Source organism: Pyrus communis, chromosome 4, assembly GCF_963583255.1.
Source record: "Pyrus communis chromosome 4, drPyrComm1.1, whole genome shotgun sequence".
Taxonomy (NCBI): domain Eukaryota; kingdom Viridiplantae; phylum Streptophyta; class Magnoliopsida; order Rosales; family Rosaceae; genus Pyrus; species Pyrus communis.
The window spans coordinates 7,763,523-7,785,552 of NC_084806.1; the positions used below are offsets into that span (position 1 = coordinate 7,763,523).

The 22,030-nt window shown below is 37.6% G+C and overlaps 2 protein-coding genes across 4 annotated transcripts; one reads left to right on the top strand and one right to left on the bottom strand.

The window, feature by feature from the left end:
- The first annotated feature begins 3,311 nt into the window (after positions 1–3,311).
- LOC137731777 (uncharacterized) lies at positions 3,312–9,689 on the top strand. 3 transcript variants are annotated; one of them, XM_068470989.1, is made up of 16 exons: positions 3,312–3,696; positions 4,206–4,299; positions 4,397–4,692; positions 4,772–4,838; positions 4,928–4,969; positions 5,112–5,212; positions 5,284–5,353; positions 5,434–5,771; positions 5,879–6,278; positions 6,362–6,462; positions 6,563–6,606; positions 7,405–7,588; positions 8,011–8,167; positions 8,407–8,540; positions 9,012–9,164; positions 9,265–9,689. In XM_068470989.1, exons 2-15 carry the CDS (start codon positions 4,254–4,256, stop codon positions 9,159–9,161), a joined length of 2,130 nt encoding a protein of 709 aa, XP_068327090.1. In that variant the 5' UTR covers positions 3,312–3,696; positions 4,206–4,253; the 3' UTR covers positions 9,162–9,164; positions 9,265–9,689. The 3 variants fall into 3 exon arrangements, with proteins under 3 accessions (XP_068327090.1, XP_068327088.1, XP_068327089.1); XM_068470987.1 differs by having other exon boundaries at positions 9,012–9,689; XM_068470988.1 differs by lacking the exon at positions 3,312–3,696 and having other exon boundaries at positions 3,713–4,299; positions 9,012–9,689.
- A 1,687-nt stretch (positions 9,690–11,376) lies between these two features.
- On the bottom strand, positions 11,377–19,381 carry LOC137732085 (ADP-ribosylation factor GTPase-activating protein AGD3-like). Its single transcript, XM_068471379.1, has 19 exons — positions 18,747–19,381; positions 17,789–17,865; positions 17,338–17,438; positions 17,181–17,251; positions 16,630–16,692; positions 16,506–16,550; positions 16,321–16,386; positions 16,158–16,205; positions 15,975–16,070; positions 15,853–15,894; positions 15,566–15,781; positions 15,291–15,422; positions 14,931–15,155; positions 14,699–14,785; positions 14,277–14,612; positions 13,568–13,713; positions 13,381–13,474; positions 12,166–12,656; positions 11,377–11,998 (listed from the first exon to the last, which is right to left on the bottom strand). Exons 1-19 carry the CDS (start codon positions 18,789–18,791, stop codon positions 11,884–11,886), a joined length of 2,496 nt encoding a protein of 831 aa, XP_068327480.1. The 5' UTR covers positions 18,792–19,381; the 3' UTR covers positions 11,377–11,883.
- Positions 19,382–22,030: the final 2,649 nt, after the last annotated feature.

The window sequence follows — 22,030 nt, forward strand, 5'->3', positions numbered from 1 at the left end:
TCTCTCTCTCTGGGTTTGGGAAGGAGAGAGACACTTACTGTGACTGTTTGCTTCTTTTTTCTCTCTCTCATGCGGATGCGGAGGACAAAAGAAAACTGGGCTTCCCGCCTTTGAGAGACTCCACTAACCCCCGTACGCGGTGGGGTCCACCCCGCCACGTTGGCACTTGTTGCTATCACGAGAGGCCGAAAGCGAAACATCGAACTGTGTGAGACGAGGCCTAGCAAACGCCAAACGCATCTCCGCCGTTGGTTGGTGACGGAGGAGATTCTGGCCGTCTATAAAGAACCAACAGCGGGTATTTATTCCTATTATAAATGGATGGGGTATTGTGGAGAATGATAATGCTAGAGCGGGTTCATAATCATCGTGACGTCTCACTATTATATTCGTATTCGTATTCCACACACTTTTCAGTAGTTTTAGCTGTTTTATTGAATAATCAAACATAATTAACTGGTAAAATTAAATAACAATGTGTGAGAGATAAAAAAATATGTGTTTGTCATTCCTCCTAACAAAATGATATATAAAAACCTCTTTTCGCATAGTATTCTTATATTTACATTATAATTTCCTTGACTTCGATTTTATATAATTTATTTTCGATATCTCGTCTTTATAAGAAATACTTACTTGACATGAAAAAGCTAAAAAAATAAAAAATGTGTCTCGAGTATATCATGTGTTGTCTTTGTTTTACTTCCGATATCTCGTCTCATAGAAATCTCTTTCAGGGATTACAGATTAACGAATTGTGATTAGTAAAGTGATTATCTTTTTTTGCTTTTAGGGTTTGTTATTGAATCAATAATTTAATTAATAATTTGTGTGGGGGATGAAGGGAATAATCTTTGTTTCATGGTTGGCTCGGTTTTCGCTTTCCAGTACAGTTGTGCTTGTAAAACCATGATATGGTGTGTCTCGGGACGCGCGAAAGAGCAACACGCGTGCACGTGTGGGCCTCTGCCTTTTCAGGCCCAACATGAGCATCAACCACCATGGGCTTTTCCACACCCAATTTCATAAATAGATAGATGGATTTATTTAATTAATCATGTTTTGGTTCATAAATCAACGAAGTATTACTCATGGCAGTTGAGTTAGTACCATCAAGGCGTCAATCACTGGATTTAAAATATTAACTAGGCCAGCCAGTCTATAGGACTTTCATAATATAGAGAGTCCAGATGCTTGATGTTTCATGTTGATAATATAATGTTAATATGTCGATTTCTTTTCAAGTGCATTGCATCATCAGTACGGAACGCAGAATGGTGGTGTTGTACTCAATACAATGAAAGTTTCTATCAATGATCAAGCCACCATGGGCTCATGTGAATTGTAATTTTAAGTGGAATCCAATTTTGTTTATGTAGTGAAGCTCATTTTTTTTTGTGAGAGTGTCTAACTATTGTGTTCGATTCATAGAAAAACATCTCAAATAGAAAATAAAAAATAAAAAAAAATACAAATTAACCAATTATAAAATAGTAAAAATTGGATCTCATAGTTAATTACATTGAACTCATCGCTATAAAACTTGCACCATCGTAACAATAGTAGTAGTAGTAGTAGTATTATTATTATTATTAAAAATCAAATTAACAAATGCCACACACATCATGGGGTGACCTAATCGTTGAGAATGAATTTCAAGCTCATATTCCATACGGTATATCCTGTGTTTGATTCTTGGCGTGAATTATACAATGGTGGACAAAGACGTTGAAATACCTCTATGAGTCTTGCTGATTATAAAAAAGTGAACTGTCGTGACGAAATCATCGGCTAATCCCTTTAAAAATAAAAAAATAAAAAGAATAACTCCTCACACATGCCTTTCAAGTACCAATAATGTTGAAAAAATTAGGCAACAGAACCAGCAATCAGTATCCTTAAATTCAAACTCTAGGTATGGTACGTTATGGGGTTGGCCTACTTGCTACATTTGACTGACTCTCTGATAAGCAAACTCCAAGAGCTAGCGTAACATCATCACCCTTCACTTTCACAAAATGTCAGTGCCACTCCAACTACACGTTTGACATTTCATTTCACTAACTTTGTTTTTTCACTCTCACATGGATCAAATTTCGTCATTCCAAATCTGTATAATTCATTGCCTTGTCTCTTTTGAAAGAATATACGAAATGTACTGGTCCGATCAATGACACGAATGGTACAAATTTTATGCAAGTTTCTGTTACACTTGGTGTGAAGTTCTTATCACGTTGTCCAAATTAACTAGTTTAACCCGTATCTGCTATTTATAATCAACTCTTTAACACAATTGAAACACGAATAAAAAGGAATATAGCATCGACCTTTCTATTGCAGTTTCGGAAACCCTAAACCTGGAATAACATAATAAGGTCGAAATTTTGAGCTTCTTAGAGTTACAGCCACCAAAAGCTTCCACTACAAGAAATCATGTACAAATACACAATGGCCTACACTAAATCCTCACAACATTTTCACCCCGAAAGGAAGCAGAAAACTGAATGAACAAAAGAGAACACATTACAGAGCCCCTTGGCTGAAAGCCACCGCATGCTTTCGGCTAAGACCACCGGAGCCATTACAACCCTGGCCGACATTGTTCAAATGCAACCCCATCGGTAGCAACCAGCCTATTAATTTTTATTGTGCCAGTTGTAGGAATTGAACCGTGGGCACCCCAGAAACCCAACCAATATCTCCAAATAGTCGCTTCCACCATCTAATCTAGCACGACCTTTTTGCTAATATATAGGATTTAACTGCTTACAATACCGCGCGTCAGACCTGTACCCGTCCCCTCCCTTTCCTCTCTCCTTGGGTTAAAATTAAAGTAATTTGTGTTTCTTTCTCTCTTTTAATTTTTTTTTTTTTTTTTTATAACTTTGGACTGCAACAGAACTTTCTTAAATTTAATGTAAATTATATAAAACTACCCGGTCAAACTATAAGATCATACCTTATGTTTTATATATATTAATGTTATACATTTACTTATGAATTCATTGTAATATCATACATCTATTAATTTTTTATCAATTTAACTGTTAAATAATGATGTGACAGAAGCGAGACCCTCTCTTTTGGCAACTAAAATAATAAATTAAAAAAATTATTTAACAATCGACATTAATTATTAAAAAAAAAACCTATTCCTCCCCTATGCTGTTCCTAGAAATTTTTAATTATAACAGAAACTTTAAGTAGTATACTACATATTTTAATAGAAATAATGTAAAATTTTAATTTTTAAATTATTAATTTTTTAGCACGTATATCGCACCTTGTATAATTATACGTGGTGTGTCATCCGCTGTACCGGTGAGACTGAAAATTTTCTCCGCCGCCGCCAAACAATCTCACCAGGCTCCTCTCTCTTCGCTGCAACCCAAACGCCACCTGGCACTCCCCAATCGACACCGTCTCCTTCGGCCTCATCCCCTCCGACCCCCTTCTTCCAGCGTAATTACGACTCCTGCCACTTGAGCTCGACCTCCGGCTCCGGTCACGGCGGCATCAGCCTCTCCAACGCAGTGCACTCGGAGGTCGCGCCTTGCTTGCCTCTGCCATCGCTGCCCGTGTTCTGCGGCGCATCTGATCATCTCCGGCTGTTCGACGAGCCGAGTCGGAATAGTGCGTGCTGAACTGCCCTGGGCACTGTTGCGGGTAGGATTGCTGATCTGCTTCGAGAAAACGGTACGCAATTTCATTTTCATGTTTAAATTTGAAATTTGATTGTTAGAAGGGCGCGATGTTGCATTTGAATTGGAATTGGACGTATTTGATTGCTGTGCTACTATATTAGAATTGTGAATTTTCCCTTTTTTTTTTGTGGTGGAGTAGGTTTTGTTTGTTTAAATTTTAAGTAATTGGAAGAAAAATGTAAGAAGGGGGTGAAGTGGGGGGTTTGGTCGGAGGGGTTGAAGCCGAAAGAGATGGTGTCGATTAGGAAGTACGAGGTGGTGTTTGGGTTGGCAGCGAAGAGAGGGGAGCCTGCTGAGATGTATCAGTTCATCGGTGAGTGGGTGGGCAGAGGAGAGAGTTGGGTGTGTTTAAGAAGGACTAGGAAGAAGGGGAACGGAGGAGGGAGTGTGAGGTGAGGATGAAGGGCGATGAATAGGACCAGCGTTCGGGGAGGTAGGAGGGAAACATGAATATTATTTTTTTATTTGTATCCATTGAACTGAATTTGGTTTTTTTGTTAGTTTTCTTCCCTTTCCTTATTTAAAGACAAGGCTTCTGCTATAATCGAAATGTCGGATTGGGACGATGTTTTTCTTGCGCCTGCTGGTGTCCCTGGTAAGCCGTGCATCTAGGACTCGAAAAACTTGTCATATTTTCCATTTGTAATTACTTCAAGAGATGGCCAACTGATTTTCAAGTTCTTTTTTTGCAGCTCGTGCTGGTGGCCGATTTCGACCCAAGGCAAAGCCACGGCCTAGCAGGGTAGCATCTACAGCAGCCGCCCCTGCTCTTCCGATTGTCATAACAGAAATACCTGTAACATTATCTACCACTGTCTCAGATAGTGTCCCATCTGTTGATGTTGGAGACAGTAAACTAACAGATCAAGTTGGGAGCATAGAGCCATCAGAAAACAATGAGATTCCATTGTCTGATGGCAAGAAGGACATCGGACGTTGCGAATCAACTGCAGATGTTGCAGGTTCTGATGGAAAGGCATTGGGGGAGGTAAGAGTATTTATCTATTTCCTGGTTTCATTGTTTTTCATTTCTTGTTGATAAGTTAATAAGTTATGATGTTTTCCAGAATGCAGACATATTCTCTGGATTGGAATGTCTTGATGATTCTATCAGTCAAACAACAAGGGGTACAGGTGACTTTTGCAAAATGCAAAATTTTTCTAAACAGTTGAAAATTGCATTAGTACTGTCTGTTGACTGCGGTAAGCACTTGTTCTTTCAGCAGAGATTGCTGTCAATAAGTCCGGTGATAAGGCTGATACAGGTACCAAACCAAGTGGCAAGTTCTTCCCTTCATCTTCTGTTAATCATGATTTAGAAATGGCAATTTTCTCAATAGTAAAACTTTGATGATACCACACATTGTTCTGCCAAGTCCTCATCATTTGTGGTGTGTGATGTTGCAGAAGCTGAAACTTGTTCTGATTATTGTACAACCCAAGATCCAATGTCCTGCAGAGAAGTTTCCGTTTCTAACAAACAGGGTGAAATGCAGTTAGAATCTGAGGTAAAGACCTGTACTATCACAGAAAATTGATTCTTGTTGAGTTGTTGATTTTGATTAATTGGGCAGTATAGTGTCAGGTAGATGGGGCTTTCTCTGACTTTGAAGTTCTAGATGTTGGGTCTGATGTCGCCATTTCATCCGGTATGTGCACAATCACTTGAATTTTGTATTTTGCTACCGTATTATATGTTGGGTATTCAATTGAATCTGGGTTGATGTAGAACGACATGCTGGCAAACATCAACCCAAGCTCAAAGTGAAAAAAGGAAAGGAGAATATGCACATCCCTTGCTCTGAAGTTGAGCCTAACATGGGTTCACAAGCTGCACATTTGGTACATTTTGAAACTGGTGACATGAATGAGAGCTCGCTTCCTGCCTTCCCTACTAGACATGTTATTGATCACCCGTCTCCAAGGCTTGATGATTCTAGCACCCTGAATCCAACCTCTGATTCCCAAGTGAATACAGAAAACCTGGCTGAAACTAACCACTCGGATGGTGCCATTTTGGGGGATGCTGTGCATTCAGAAGATGTTGGTGGAACAACTGAAAAAGTGGTAACATTTTTTAACTATAATATTTGTCCATGCATTTCGTATGGGACTGGATATAAAGATTAATTGTGTTAAGATACCTGCTTCTCTTTGTTTTCTGGATTGGGCAGGGTCGTAAGAGTAGAAATAGAAACACTTCTACTACATCAGATCTTCCTCAGAAGCGCAAATCTTCTGCAACCGAGAAGGCTGAAGGTGAGACATCATCCAGGCAGCTGAGGAAGCGGGTACCTCATAAACAAGTTGATGAGCTGGCAGATGAGGCCAGTGATGACAGTTTCACTGCTGAACCTTCTAGTGATTCTAAGATCAACGAAGATGAGGATAATATTGATGAATATAGGGAGCATAAGACATCGCAGAGGAAAAGAGCCCCCAAAAAGTCCAAGAAACCTGTATCTGAAAAAGAACCAGTTCGAAAGCATAAGAAGACCAAGGAAGCATCTGATCAGTCAACCAAAGACGCTCCCAAAAAGTTCTCCCATTCAACTCGTAGAAACAGAAGACAAGGTAAATGAATATCTGGATATCTAAGATTGTGTGACACAAAATTTGGATGTCTATCATCATTTTAATTTCCTTACCTTTTGTAGTGGACAAGTCTTTGCTTGAAATCCCAGAGGAGGAATTTGACCCCTGTAAATTCTCTCTCAAGGATCTCATTCGTCTAGCAGAGCATAAGGAGCTGTTAAAGGTATCATCTGGTTTTCGTGGTCAAATTTTCACATGACGAAGTATTATATGGTTTCACTTCCAACATTGACATTGGCTTCTTTGTTTGTTCCTATGGGCAGATTAAGGAGGCAAGAAAATTGACAACTCGACAGCCCAATGAAAGGTACTGGAATTCTTATACAGAAGCCATAAGTGCCAATATCTTTATGTTGATCATACTTGTTTAAGTTATGTAATTTCAAATTCAATATCATGACGTTCCTGGAGATCTTGATGATGGTTGATTTGAATTTCTTATCTTTATACACAAAGTAGTGCAAGTTTTATGACAAGATCTTTATGTTGATCACATTTGATGCACTCTTAAAATTTACAGTATTTTGTGGGACGAGCTCTAAACACTTGATGTCATTTGTCCATAGATGGTATTAAGTGAATAGGATGAGGTAGTTGAAAGATGTTTCATTTGTCTCTTGTATAAAATGGCCATCCAAGATGTACTGTTTGAAAGTATAAATTTATTAATATGATGGAATAGAATGATTGTGAATTGGGCCTTCTGATTGAGTATGCTTTCACCAGTTGTTAACTTTATTTGGGCCCACTTGAGGCTAGAACAATGTGGCATGGCAGATTTCTTGAATATAATTATGTTTTCTTTCTAGGACAGGAGGGTGGGAGCCTGGTAAGCATAGGGCAATTTTTAGTGTGAAAAATATTTGATGATACGTACAACTTTGACTTTGAGTAAAACCTGTTATTCGTGAAGAACTGTTGCCATTGTTGTTGTGGCTTATATTTTAGATCACACACGCACACAGAAAGACAGACACACACATGCACACACACTCACACGGCACAAAGGTTGACATGCTTGATTCTGAATAGAGTATCGTTTGTATGATTGTTGGAGTCATATGTAGTCCATTAATCCACATTTCGTAGTATTCTTTCCTTGCAGTACAAACAGTGATTCTCACAAGGAAGGTTCTCACAATGAAGAGGAGTTCTATCCTTCAGAACATGGCACTGATGAAAACCAAGCCACTTATCATGTTAATTCCTCTCTACTCAATTATCAAACTTACATGGACAAAGCACCCACTGCAAGATGGTCTAAGCAGGACACAGAACTGTTCTATGAGGTAATGTACCTATAAATTCACTACATTTAACTGGTTATCAATCACAAGTAACTTTGACATACCATATAATTATTAATGGAAAAATCTCATATCTGTCTCATTTTGTGGATTGGTCAATCAGCTTAGAACTGGGATTATAGGTTAGTGGTATCCGTGGACTTAGAAGTTAGATGATTAGTTCAATTCATGATCTCCTTGGTCAAATTATGGATATCATGGGAATTCAAAGAGAGTAGTGATAATGGAACCAACACATGGAATCAATCTGTAGATCTCTGCCAATAATTTTTAACTACCCTAGGATGTCCTCTTGTTTGGAAATGTTTTCTTTGCTTCCAAATTTTTCTTAAAACTAGATTTCATGCCTGATTAAGCTAATTGTCTAATAGGTCAAACTAAATCTGCCTTCACATGTGATTTAGGCTATTCAGCAGTGTGGATCAGATTTTACTATGATTCAAGAACTTTATTTTCCTAGTCGAACGCGTCATCAAGTCAAGTTAAAATTCAAGAAGGAAGAGCGTCAACATCCATTACGCATCTCAGAAGCCGTACTAAGTCGCTTGACTCATTCCACAGGTCAGTCCTTAATTTTTCCTTCTTTATATATATTTACTCTTTTAATCTCTCCCTTTCTAGGGTGGTGGGGTGGAATTAAGAACCGTACCCAAGATCGTCTTTTGCCTCCCTGTACATATGAAATTCTCTCTATTCATTATTTTGTTGAGTAGTATATGAATGGAGATTGGAGTCAATGTGATGAAGGATGCAGGAAAATTGTATATACAGTGGTACAATAAAGTAATTTTCTCATGCAGATCATTCCCAATTTACTTCATATATTGAGAAGCTGCAACAAGCTGCTCGGGCAAACAAGGAATCTAATGCAGATGAGTCAGTTGACATGACAGGCAAGGAGGAAGGACTAAGAGAGCAGACTCGGGATACTGATGTATGCATTTCCTGTCTTTTCTTTGTTTCTCTTCTGCTGAGATGCTAATGTTAGTGTTTGTATGTATTTATATTTATTTAGACCTTCATGAAGAAGGCTATTCATATCTATAGACAAATCGTTTCCTGAAATTATATTTCTCCAGTGGTAGGTAGTATGTCAATTGGAAGAATTTGCATATGGGAATTGCCGATGATTTAGGATTTATTCATGAAATAAAAGATCCAGATGAAATTTCAAATTGACTGATCTTCGATTACGAAACTTTATTAATTTATGCCCTTTAATCTGTTCATAGAACCAACCTGTTGGATGTGTAATACAGGAACTTGTATGACTCGTTGACGTGGCTCTCTTGCCCTTTGACCTCCTCTGTGAAAGGATCATGTTTTTGCAATCTTCATTTGCCTTCCTTTTCCTTTCTTTTCTTTTTCTTCCTATAAAAAGTAATCTGCTTCTTATTGCTTGCAGGAGGGAATGGAGAAACCCAAGTCGGAAGAAGTTCAAGATCAGGAAGCTGATGTTGCTGAAGTTCAAGATCAAGAAGCTGTTGCTGCTGAAGTGAGCAATCCCTTGAAGTCCGATGAAATTGATGATGATGATTTTACATGGTCCGACTGACGAGTGAGGAGTTTTACTTTTCTCTCCCTTATATTTTTTCTAGCCATTGATGAGTGACTTTCAACGAGAAGATATTGTCCTAACAAAATTTAAGGATATTCAGTACTTGTTATTGAGAGTGTGGACCATGGAGCGTGTGGAGATAAAAACGAATACATTATATCGAGGAGCCAACATAGTTGCAGCTCAAGTTCAACTGGCAAGAACGGGATATCAGATACCTGAGCTCCCAAAATCTGGGGAACAAAAATAGTGTTGCAACCATTTTTTGTATGTAAGTTTGTAACATTGGTTTTGTTATTTAAATATTGATTGCTCTCGTATCTAATTTTCGTTCGCCTGAAGATTTTTGTGAACAAGTATTGTAATTAGGCCTGTTAACAGTGTAATGAATGTTTATGCTTAGAACCATCTGCACAAACTCATGCCCAAACCCACAAGAATACTACATTTTACTGTATGCGCCAATTAGTATGTTACTTCATCTGTTAAATGATAACCTGACAAACGTGGGTCTCGTTGTTAAGAGATGGCTGGTGCCAGCACTGCTTGACATTACCAAAGGTCACAAAATAGCTGTTTATTTGTCCAAGTGCTCATGAGGTACGTGTTTATTTTCGTCGCATGATAATATTGTGTATAATTTCTCTCTCTTAGAAGCATTTGTTGGTTTACAAAGATAAACCATTAGAGCATGAATTGTAAAGAAACCAGACCATGTATTTTAAAATAAGTAGTGAATTATACTGATGGTTAGAATCTTACTTTTCAATCCACTAAATCTCGGGTTCATACTCTTCACCTCTCCTTAGTGTAATTTAAAATAAAAATGTCGGTATTTTAAATAAATAAAAATTTGACACTTTCTATAACCGAAGAAGCAAATTACTCCTAGTAGTTACTAGTATGCAATCAAAAGACAACCTTGACTTCTACGTATTTATTGAAATTCACATAAAATCCAAACCATATAATTATGCCAATTATAGCATGACCTTTTTGCTAATATTTAGGATTTAACTGCTTACATAAGCACATCAATAGGCACAATACCACGCGTCAGACCTGCACCCGTCCCCTCCCTCTCCTCTCTCCTTGGGCGAACAGTGTCGCACCTCTCCTCCTCGTCGGCCGGCCTTCAAAGGGCAGGTCACCCGCCACCCAGTTGAGCAGATCGAAATCGGGAAGTCTCACAGCATCGCTGGTTTCGAGCCCTTTTTCGGCTACTTTTCGACGACGACCCTAGGTATAAAAGTTCTTATGTTTGCTATGGAATTTCTACTCCATGTGGTTCCATTCGTCGAGGCCGAAATTTTGAATACTGCTCTGTTTGGTTGCTCGGAAAGTAGAGGAAAATTTGAACTCATCGCTATAAAACTTGCACCCACATAACAATGGTGGTAGTAGCAGCAGCAGCAGCAGCAGTAGTAGTATTAATATTAAAAATCAAATTAACAAATGCCACACATGAATCGTCATGAGGTGACCCAGTAGTTGGGAACGAATTTCAAGTCCGTATTCCATACGGTATGTCCTGGGTTTGATTCTTGGTGCTTGTGAATTATACGATCGTGGACATGGACGTTGAAATGCCTCTATGAGTTTTGCTGATCCTAGAAGAGTGGACTGTCGTGACGAAACCATCAGCTGATCCCCTTAAAAATAAAAAGAATAATTCCACACACATGCCTTTCAAGTAGCAATAATGTTGAAAAAATTAGGCAACAGGGTCAGGAATCAGTATCCTTAAATTCAACAATATAGTGGATTCGACTAAACATAACATATATGGTTTACTTTGACTTGGAGGGAGACTCACTCTTGGTAAGTTGGTATGGGACGTTCTGGGGTTGGCCTACTTGCTACATTTGACTGACTTTCTGATAAGCCAACTCCAACAGCTAGCGTAACATCATCACCCTTCACCTTCACAAAATGTAAGTGCCACTCCAACCACATTTGACATTTCATTTCACTTGGTTTTTTCACTCTCACATGGATCAAATTTCTTCATTCCAAATCTGTATAATTCATTTGCCCTGTCTCTTTTGAAAGAATATGCGAAATGTATGGGACCGACCAATGACACGAGTGATACAGCTTTTATGCAAGTTTCGGTTTCACTTGGTGCAAAGTTACGATCACATTGTCCAAATTAACTAGTTTAACTTGTATCTGCTATTTATAATCAACTCTTTAACACAATTGAAAGACGAATAAGGAATATAGGATCAACCATTTCTATTGCGGCTTCAGAAACCCTAAACCTAGAATAACATAATAAGGTCGAAATTTTGAGCTTCTTAGAGTTACAGCCACCAAAAGCTTCCACTACAAGAAATCATGTACAAATACACAATGGCCTACACTAAATCCTCACAACATCTTCAACCCCGAAAGGAAGCAGAAAACTGAATGAACAAAAGAGAACACATTACAGAGCTCCTTGGCCGAAAGCTACCGCATGCTTTCGGCTAAGACCACCGGAGCCATTACAACCCTGGCAGACATTGTTCAACAATGCACCCCCATCGGTAGGCACCACCCTACCACTCTCAAAACCCACAAAACACTTCCTGATATTTCATTCAGAGGATAACAAACTCTCAAATTTACGGACTATATTACACAAATGTGATACCTTTGTCTCTTTGGATAAACATCATCCAGCACCTATGAAGTTGCACTCGGATAGTTTAGTTTGGTTGCTAATATGAGAGTTTCATCCATTGGAGTCCGATAACATAGCAAGGACCTCGCTATCATCAAAGTTCGACTCCACTGCCAGTTCAAGGGGGGTTTTCCCTTCCCCATTTAATGCTCGTGGATCAGCTCCCCTGCAGATGCAATAGAACCCCCTTCAGTAGCGAATCATAAAAACACAGGCGGAAACACAGCCTTGTGAAAGAAGCTGACAGCTAGATAGTTCAATATGGATGCACAGATTAGGAAAATGTAATGCATGGGTTTTAAAAAACTGCAGATCCAACTATGAGATGTTCACCTTGTAAGAAGCAATTTTGCGAATGTGTTTTTGCCTCTCAGAATACAACGGTCGAGTGGTGTGTGACCTCTTGAATCAATCACATTTATATTCACTCCATACTGTAAGAGGAGTTCAAGCATGCCAATGTCAGCAGTTTCACAAGCAAGGTGGAGAAGAGTGCACCCATCTAGATCCTCCACTTGCTGGCCTTCACTTGTACCACTCAAGTTTGAAGAGCTATGTGACGACTTGTCTAATGAATCCCCAGCTAAGCAGCTCGAGCCTTGGTCATGGCTAGTCTGCTCATGCATCAGCATTACTTTGGCAAGGGTTAATGAAGAGTTACATGATGCTTGCTCATACACCGCATTCAAATCTGGTTCAGAATTAACAATGTGACGATATACAGCTTTTTTGTCATTAGCACGAACACCCTCCCAAATCTGTTGTGCTACCAAATGAGTATATTGTGCATCTTTTGGTTTCCGGACAAAAAGCTTTTCTGCGTACTGTGATTAACAAAAGAATACACATTAACGTCCACATTTCTGAAGCAGTCTAGATTTTCCGCTAGTAGCAGGTAGTAAGGAGATCAGTTCGTTATATACTAGGAGATCTTCAAGAATGGTCATGTATCATAAGTTGACAAATGGTAGTCCCCAAATCATTAGTCTTGTAAAAACTAAGATGAACTCAAGCAAGGTTCATCCATGTCATACAGGAACAATACTGTTATGCCGTTATACACTATGTACAGCCGTTATTGCAAGACCGTAAGACATGATCACTAAAAGCAGTAAAAGAGAGGACGACAAGTATTCCAACAAGCCGATAAAGGTTCACAGTCTCAAACTACAGTCTAAACAAAATTGCTTTTTTGTCTTTAGTATTAGAAAATATGTGTTCTTTAGATTGGGCTGATGTTCTAAAACTATTGCTTCCTTATCAACTTCGAATTTAATCCTACAATCTTATAAATGTTCGATAGCAAAACAAGTTAAGTTGATCGGTTAATTCAATAAGAAATAGGCCTTAGCGCTCAATTTCGTTGGTACCATCCAACTGAATCCAATTCAATTGTTTACTTTTTCAATTTCAGTGAAATGAAAAATTCAACCAAAACCTATTTTCAAAACAGCAAGTGTAAGAATAAAAAATTTGATAATTCGAATGTAAATATTGAAATGCTTTCTAGTCATCCAACTAGTAACTGTGAGGTATGAAAAGGCATACCTTTGCATGAATGAATTTCTCCTTTACTGGTATAGAATCACTCTGACTGGGTTTGCTGATAAAAACTAGCTGTTTTTTATCGGACTTGTATGACCTTCACCAGAAGAATACAATTGAAATATCGCAACGGTCCAGTAGAGAAGAAATATATACAATACTCGAAAGAGTTGTGACAGAGAATCCCTACCCTGTGGATATAAGATCAACCTGAAAGGCAGTTCTTGATTGCAAAAGTTCCTCCCAGACAGAGTTGGAAAAGGCATTACCCAAAGACTGAAACAAATTTATAACGGAAGGCTCCCACACTTTAACATCCAGTGTAAGAGACCTTACCTGCAATAAAAGACACCGAGAAGAAAAGTTGTAGAAATTCAGTAACTGGTACAGACACTGAATTTTTTATAGGATCAGTACTTATAAACAAAAAGAACTATTACGAAAATGTTACTGTCAATATACAAATATACAATCCAAAACAAAATTTGGTAATTTCCCGCATATTTACTACTTTACCAAGTTATCATTTGTATAATCCTTAATTCTTCTGTAACTGCACTCATGATTCATTGTAAAAAAAATAAAACCTTGGAAAAAGATTTAACATACCATTGGCCAGTTTACACATTCCATGTTAATGAAAATCTCAAAACTTCATTATTGCTATTATTGAAAAGTAAACCACATTACTATTAGGCAATTAGGAATCATATGAGTAAGGTTCTTTAGACTCCTACTTGATAAATACTTGAAATTGTCTGTGCAGAAAAGTAGAGTAAGCAAGAACATGAAAAATATAATAGTTATTTGATGGGCGTTACACAACACTTGTTCAGAGAGTGCATGACTTGCAGATATATAATGTGAAATTGCTAAGTACGAAAAATATTGTGATTAACCTTTGAGATATGTACACCAAGATTACGATGAACACCGGAGCACTCAATACAAACGAGAACACCAAGATTTAATGATGCCCAATCTGGCTCTGGGGCACCACAATCAGCACACTTATCATTCCCACATACTCGTCGTAGCATGTCAATTGTCTTTTCGGTTTTTAAAGATGATCTTTGATGTTGTGAGCTTCTCAATGGGCGCTCAGAATTTGCAGAAGTAAGGCTCCTCTCGGACACAATTTCTTCAACTCCAGTGTGATCAAAATCAGAGCTCTCAAATGAACTACTCTCACTGGCAGAATGACGATGGCTTCCCATGGGACTAGCAGGCAGAAACTGAAATACAATTGGACCAAACTCATCAATGAGACTACGAAAATCAATGGCCACATAATCATGTAAAACTTTCAAAACACAATTACCCTCTCAGGAGCTTGAGAGCTAAGTAATGAAGCAATAACCCCTGTTATCTTTTCAATCCAATCCATTTGATCAAGTGCACTCTCTGCCTGCACTGACAAGCATAAATCAATATCATTGCAGGAACTACTAGATAAAAATAACTATAAAAAACTCGCCAAACTGGCAGGTTCAAAAACCAGATAAATACATAGCAAGCCTAAGCTCACAAGGGCCAGCTACACTGAATCGAACCTGCAAAGTATAGTTCTTTGTCGGTGAAATGATTCTGAAACAAAACCTCAGATCTGACTGGTCAGCATCAACTTTGATAGTTGATGTAAGCAGATTCACTGTGTGATGAGCAACAGATTTCTCATCATGCACTCCACCATGATAATGAGAAGAAAGCCACCGACTCAGCAGTCCAGAACCAAGCTCAGAACTATTCCTTTGACCAGAAAGTTGACTACCAGATCCCTAAAAGTTATAGACAAACAAAATAACAAAACGTGATATTAATATTTAAAAAAAAAAAAAAAAAAAAAAAAAAAAAAAAAACACAGGACAAACTTCAAGCATTCTGCATCCTAACTTCTTGTAAAAATTACTTACAGATGGTTTGCTGCATTGTTTCCGATAGTAATAGAGCATTCCTCGGCTATCAAGAACAAAAAACCTTCTTTTCCAGTCACCTCTTAAGTTAGAGGAACGTTTTGAGAGGTAACCTTGCCTAATGGTTTGAACCTGATTATTGCTTACTGTTAAATTTTGTCTATGGTATTAAATGTGGTGATGAAATAAAAACAACTGCAACATCAAAATGCATAAAGAAGTTGAACATAGGTCACGTTAATAAATTAAAGGCAATAATATGAAACTTCATCAACCTTTCCCTTTGCAGCAGACTGCATAACAGCATCTATCATTTTATGCGAACTTCTACCAATGGCTTGTATCCCATCCCCATTGGGAGATCCATTAGAACCATTAGAAGACCACCTACTCTCTCGATCAACCTGTCGTTTGTAATCTTGCATCCTTTCATGAAGAGCAGCCTGTTCATAATTGGATCTTTCTCTTGATTGTTGAGCATATGTCAAGACCTAGGAAATAATAAGAGGTCCAATTTAAAATGATTCTTATTACAAACATACGAAAAAAGTTCAGAACAAACCTGATTAATATATGGCTCCATTTGATGCAACAACTCGTAACCCTACACATGGCAACAGTTTAAGGTCATTATGGTAGTGATAAAGCAAGTGAAACGTAGAGAAAACCTGACTTTCAGTCTACCTGTTTGAAGTAACGAAGATGTGCATCCATTGTTCCACTGACCGCTTCCAGAAATTGAAACCTCTTTTTCGCTTCAACATTAGAAAGAGCAGTCACCTGCGTATAGAAAGGTCCAAATCATAAATCCAAGGTCTCAATGGCATGAACTCATTGATTTCCGGAAGAATGGGACGAGAAAGTTACCAGACTAAAACGAGCTTGCTCAAATGTAGTCCTTGCATTATGAAGCTCCTGCAATATCTCTTAAGTCGTATTAGAATGTAAGAATGGATAGTTTCCAATAATATAGACAAGAACACAGGTCTATAAAATAAAATAAAAAAGAGAAATTAGCACCACAAATTACCTCCTCAAGAAGGGTAACCACGTCGCTCTTTGTGCCTTTTCTCAGTGAGAGAAATTTCTCACGAGCCTGAAAATAGTATTAAAGTATCAAACCAAGTGTCCAATACCAAAACAAAAATCAAATTGTTACATTAACCTCAATATAGCTGGAAGATGTATTAAATTAATTAAGAATATGAAGCACACCTGGTCATAAACAAGGCTAGCCTTGTCAAAATGTTTCCGCGCTTCCTGCACAAGGACAATACTCAATATTGAAAAAACTAAGAGATAAACTTAAATGGTCTAACCCACAATTCTTTCACCATACCTTGACCTCATGCAAATCAATATTCACAAACTGTAACAGTCTGTCATTTAGCATATGCTCAACCTGTACGGGGAAGAGAAAAACAGGTTATCCAAGATAACATCTTCACCTTATCCATGATAAAGAATAAACTATTCATCCAACGGGCAGCAAAACACAGAGAGCTTGGAAATGAAGAGCATGGAATGCATTTGATATATGTAAGGACTAGAGAAGCTAATCCCCCTAAAGCTTGTAGTGACTGCATAAGCCGCAATGTATAACGGTTAGCCACGATATGTACAAAGTTGAGTTCCTATATCTCAAGTAAAACTACTTTCCAAAGCAAAAATTGAAAGATGGAAATAATATCAAGCTTCAAAAAGGAATTCATTGCAAGCCAAAATTAAGAACAAACCATTTTAAACTAATATCTGTTTCTCAAATAGTATATTGAAATGATATTCCATGAACTACAGGCAAAATTATTTTGATTGCAAGATCATAATGAAGCCAATTAGCTTGCAGCAATAGATTTGACATGTTAATTATAAATAAAACAAAGTTATTACCTGGGATCGAAGAACTTCCTTGTATGTCCCAATTTCTCTCAATGCGATAGTAAATTTAGTCATAACAGGACCTAGTGAAGAAGAAAGGAGTTCAATTATTGATATTTTAATCATCAATGTTTGATTTGGTACTCTTTATGCTGACAATTTGGCATACCTCCAAAAGCCACACTGATTGGATCATTATGCCCCCCGCCAAAAGTTTCTAAGGCGCTAGCAAAAGCAATGTCCCCATCATATGCTTCCCCAAGCCCTTCACTGCCAGCAAAAAGAAAAAGAAAAGGCCTTTAAGCAATTCCCTGACAAACTCAACATTCAAGTCTAGTGAGGGTTAATTTCATTCAGAAAAAAAGGATGACAAAGGAAGATCCAGAACCACTTGATCACATGTTATATTAGTATCAAAGTTTGGATGCTCTCCATATTTGAGAGCTATTAAAAGTGAAAAAGCATAAGATACTGGGTGGTCAAGTTTTTGCGGTGCCAAATTTACATTTGACATCATCAGAAATGTAATTGAATACACAACAATTGACGAACTCAAAAGTTCTGCCCAGAGTTTTTTGTAGATGAAACAATATAAAAACGCATCAAAAGATTAGGCATACGTGTATTTTCGGCATCCTTTGTAAAACCTCAAACTTCTCTCCCTCAAAGTTTCCGCATTTTCCTCCATGGATAGTATCTGCACCAACAAAAGTTTCATCAATTACGACATACCCCAGCCAAGCTTATGACTAGTAATCATGTCAACACAGACACAAGTACAAATAGCATCAGCAATATCTGTTAGCAAAAGTTCACTGCTCATGTATAATGGGTATAACCAGAATGCAATGACAGGAAGGGTGATGTAGGCCATCGCACGCATCACAGAGTAAATATGATTAAAAGGGGGAGGGCGGAGTTGTTTAATATAGGCTGCACTTGATGATTTCAGAGCCTGAGTAATCTAAAGCCAAGCAGGGCATAAGCAGATTTAACAAGTCGGGGTTATATAACACCATATCCAATCCTATCGAAACATACATCTTTCCAAAGGTTGATATATTCGGCCCTCTGTCTAGAATACAAGTGCTAAATCACCTTCTGTTTTTCAATGGGATCCGAAATCATTGAAAGTTTAACAGACATACAATACTATGGAAACAAAAATGCAAGCAATTAGCAATCGGAAGATAATTAATCTATCCATAACAAAGTTCGGACCGTTTTACAACTCGGAAACAACAGTAGCAAACTATAAATTCTTCAACTTTAACTTCCACAACTCCCATCAATTCATTCCAAATTACACAATTCAGCCATTTAAGGGATGCGGCATATGATGATTGTAACCAATGCAACTAAATCTATCACATGTACAACTATTACCAGCACATGCTCCATTTCTCTGCTCAGAAATCACCACCCACCAACTCCCCAAACGAGATTCAAAATCCGAACTTTCGTTTCTCTCCCGGATTTTCTCAGCAACCAAACATGGCATTGGAAGAAAGAACAAAAACCATGCAACCAAACAACCCAGAAGAGAGAGAGAGAGAGAGAGAGAGAGAGAGAGAGAACCTGCTTGCGGAACATAGGAGAGTCATCGAGCTTAGTGAAATGCATTTTTGAGAGCTTTGATTTCTCTTCCGACAAAAATATCAATCAGTAGAGCAACTCAGGCGATTCTCCATCTTCTCCGCCGAGTCCAAGCACTCAATCTTGGTCACCAAGATCTTTGCACATTTTAGATTCAGTCCAATCAAACCCCACAATTTAGGAAAACCCCAAGTCCAAATCAATCTATATCTCTCAAATCACCTCCAGCTTGCATGAATTTCACTCCCACCTCAGAGCTACAGAGCACCCACCAAACCAAAATCCCTTTTTTATTTTACCCTTTTTCACTATTTTAAATGTTCAGCTTCAAAACCCTAGAAGAAGCAGCAGTACGGCCCACCCCAAAAGAAGAGAGAGAAGGAACCCTAAGAAGAAAGAAAGAGGCCAGAAGACATTTGACACGAAAGTTTGAGTCTTTGTTAAGCTCAAGCCGCATATAGATACACCTATAATTACATAAGATCGGAGCCTTGGGAATTGAGAGTGACTGTTTGTGTGTGTGTGTTCGATCCGGTTGCGATTAGGCCATTTTTCAATTAACCTGACAACGTCGCAAGAGACAGCGCGACAGACACCCGACAATACTCTCTACTCTCTACTCTGCTCTCTACTCTCCCTCTCTCTTCCCTCTTTTGCTAATTGCGAGATTTGACTTACTTGTCGCTTGTTGGAAAGGATGGAGTTGGTGAAGTGAGATCATACTGTTACTAACTCACATGTCAACAGAACACTAAAATTTAAGCATAGAGTAGTTTAGGATGTGTGATACTTTGAGGATGTGTTTTGACGCAACGGAAAAATTGATTTTTTGTAATTAAAATGTTACGCGTTCGAGTCGTACAAACAACTTTTTTGCAAAAGAAGAGTAAGATTACGTATGATAGACGTTTCAGCCTAACGCTATTAAAACGAGGAGCTTGTTGGCTTGAGATCGGCCGTTTCAAAAATTTCAATCGCATCTATGTAGAAGAAGCCATTTCTTGTAATTAGTGTAACACCTAACTTCTTTTAAATGACGGTGTAACGCATAACTCTTCAATAATATTAGAGAACAAGTCATTCTTCTTTGTATAAATTGTAGTCTGATTGTACATTAATTTTTTTTAAAGTGAAATTAATAAAAATAGGCTGAAACGATTATTTTACAAGCACAATTGTTGAACTTTTTGATATCAGTCAAACGATTTTAGCAATTTTACAAGAGAATTTGAGCGGCAGCGCTGCTCAGCATAAGAGTCGTTTTGGGCTTTTTGTGTTCTCCAGTGCATAGGATTAGTCTTCAAAGTTTCTTCGACAGTGGTTAACTTTACAAGGTATGGGAGACGCGGACAACTGCTCATACCAACGCGCCTCATCGGCGCGTGGGTTAAGTCCTGATAGATTTTTACCCATAGCTTGTCGTTAGGATCCGACAGCTGTTTGTTGAGAAGAATGGAAGTGAAAGAGATGCTTCTGTCAGGCACACTATGGCCACCTCATTAAGGTGGGGCCCGCCGTAAATTTCCCTCCATATCCATGCCCGACAGACAGCATTGCAATTTTTTTTGATCGAGTAAGAAAAAGTTTAGGAGGAAGAGAGATTACCTAGTTCAGGATGAAGGTGCGTCACAAATCATTTACCAAAGGTTCATGTTCTCTTTGTTGATTTTTACAGATTGCCCTCAATTATAAATTTATTGGCATCGGAACTCGAATCTTGATAAGGCGACACACAAAACAAAAACCTTACCACCTGAACAAACATGTATTGGCGACAACAGTGGACTTTCGAACTATAGTAGACACCCAAAAAACTTAGTGCATTATGCAATTACCAATATATTAGGAAATTATTATTGGCACTTCAAATTCTTCATTCTACGTTTCAAACTTTTTATATTTAAAAAAATATATATTTGTAAGAAGTGTAGAATGAAATTTTTAAAATATCAATAACATTTCCCATATATTAATTAAAATGCAAAGATATCACTCATTTTTTCAGATTTAGAAATTTGGGGGATTGGGAAATTGATCAGGTGGCCCATGGACCACTTCCACGTACATGGATTGGAAAATCTTCCGCGAGTATGGCCTGTTTCCCAAGAGATTTTCTCGTGTTATTAATTTATTAGATAATATTGAGAGATCAAAATTTTAAATTAAATTTTGTAAACTGAATGATATATATGTATGGTCTTTCTCTTTAACCATTGCATGTAGAATTCAAACTTGAATTGCCGTGATGACAAGTGACAACCAACAAGTAATATTGTTAAACACTAATAAAAAGGGTAGAAACTAATGAAAATGATTTGAAAATTTTGAGTTTTAATTATAAGGACATAATAAAGGGTAAAGTAAATAGTACCAAGATTAATTTTTTTAGTGTAAAAATGTAATTGTTCGTTAAAATAAATAATACCGGAACTTTTCGTTAAAGTTTCAAAAAAAAAAAAAAAAAAAAAAAAAGCAACAAGCGTTTATTGAATAGTGACGTTGTCGAGACTGAAACCTATGTTCATCATTAATTAAAATGGGACTCTACCATTGGAAGTACAAGCGTGGTATAGATTCCTGAAGGAATATCCGAATATGGTTCAATTTTTTTCAGACTAGTTCTTCCTTTATCATTGAGCATGGTTTTTCCATACAGGATTCAAATTGTCTCAATGTGGAGAAGCACTTGCTGGAGATGGTGAAGTATTTTGCTTTTCATTTTTTCACAGTAGTGGATGGCATTTTTTTCTTAAAAAGGAAGAAAGTAAAGTAAAGAATGTGACTATTTATGTGCCTTTTTTCTTCACTTTTTGACCATTTGCATTTCTTTTTTTGCATTATTTATTAAAATATATATATATTTAATTTTATAGGTACACATTCACTTTCTGAATAAAAATTATCGTCCACTCCAAATGGAGCTCTGCATTTATCATCTAGCATTACAAAGATTCCTGTAATAATATTAATATTGTAAAATAAATTACCAATTAACTCAGTAAATAATTGTAAAATAAGTTTACCACTTTGTACGGGCCAGACACAAAACACTTGAAGTTTAGCCAAACCATGTGATGGATTAGGGAATCTTTAATTCGTACCATGCATAGTTGCATACCTAAGCAGAAAGCTGCCTATGAGGTACAAGTGTCGTAGCCTTCTAGGCATGTAGGGGACTAATCATCAATCAAATTATACAAACAAATTGTTCAAAGTGAATTGCACGTTGGAAATTTCAGAGATTTTGTACGAGTGCTTATAAGTTA

Bases quoted from the DNA above. Each gene is read 5' to 3' on its own strand.
- LOC137732085 (XM_068471379.1), bottom strand. From the start codon at position 18,791: ATGCATTTCACTAAGCTCGATGACTCTCCTATGTTCCGCAAGCAG. The intron at 13,714-14,276 runs GTTAATCACAAT...CTTTTATTGCAG, and splicing joins TTGGTGTACATATCTCAAAG to GTAAGGTCTCTTACACTGGA. The intron at 13,475-13,567 runs GTAGGGATTCTC...CTTCTGGTGAAG, and splicing joins GTTGATCTTATATCCACAGG to GTCATACAAGTCCGATAAAA.
- LOC137731777 (XM_068470987.1), top strand. From the start codon at position 4,254: ATGTCGGATTGGGACGATGTTTTTCTTGCGCCTGCTGGTGTCCCTG. The intron at 5,354-5,433 runs GTATGTGCACAA...GGGTTGATGTAG, and splicing joins TGATGTCGCCATTTCATCCG to AACGACATGCTGGCAAACAT. The intron at 6,607-7,404 runs GTACTGGAATTC...CTTTCCTTGCAG, and splicing joins ACTCGACAGCCCAATGAAAG to TACAAACAGTGATTCTCACA.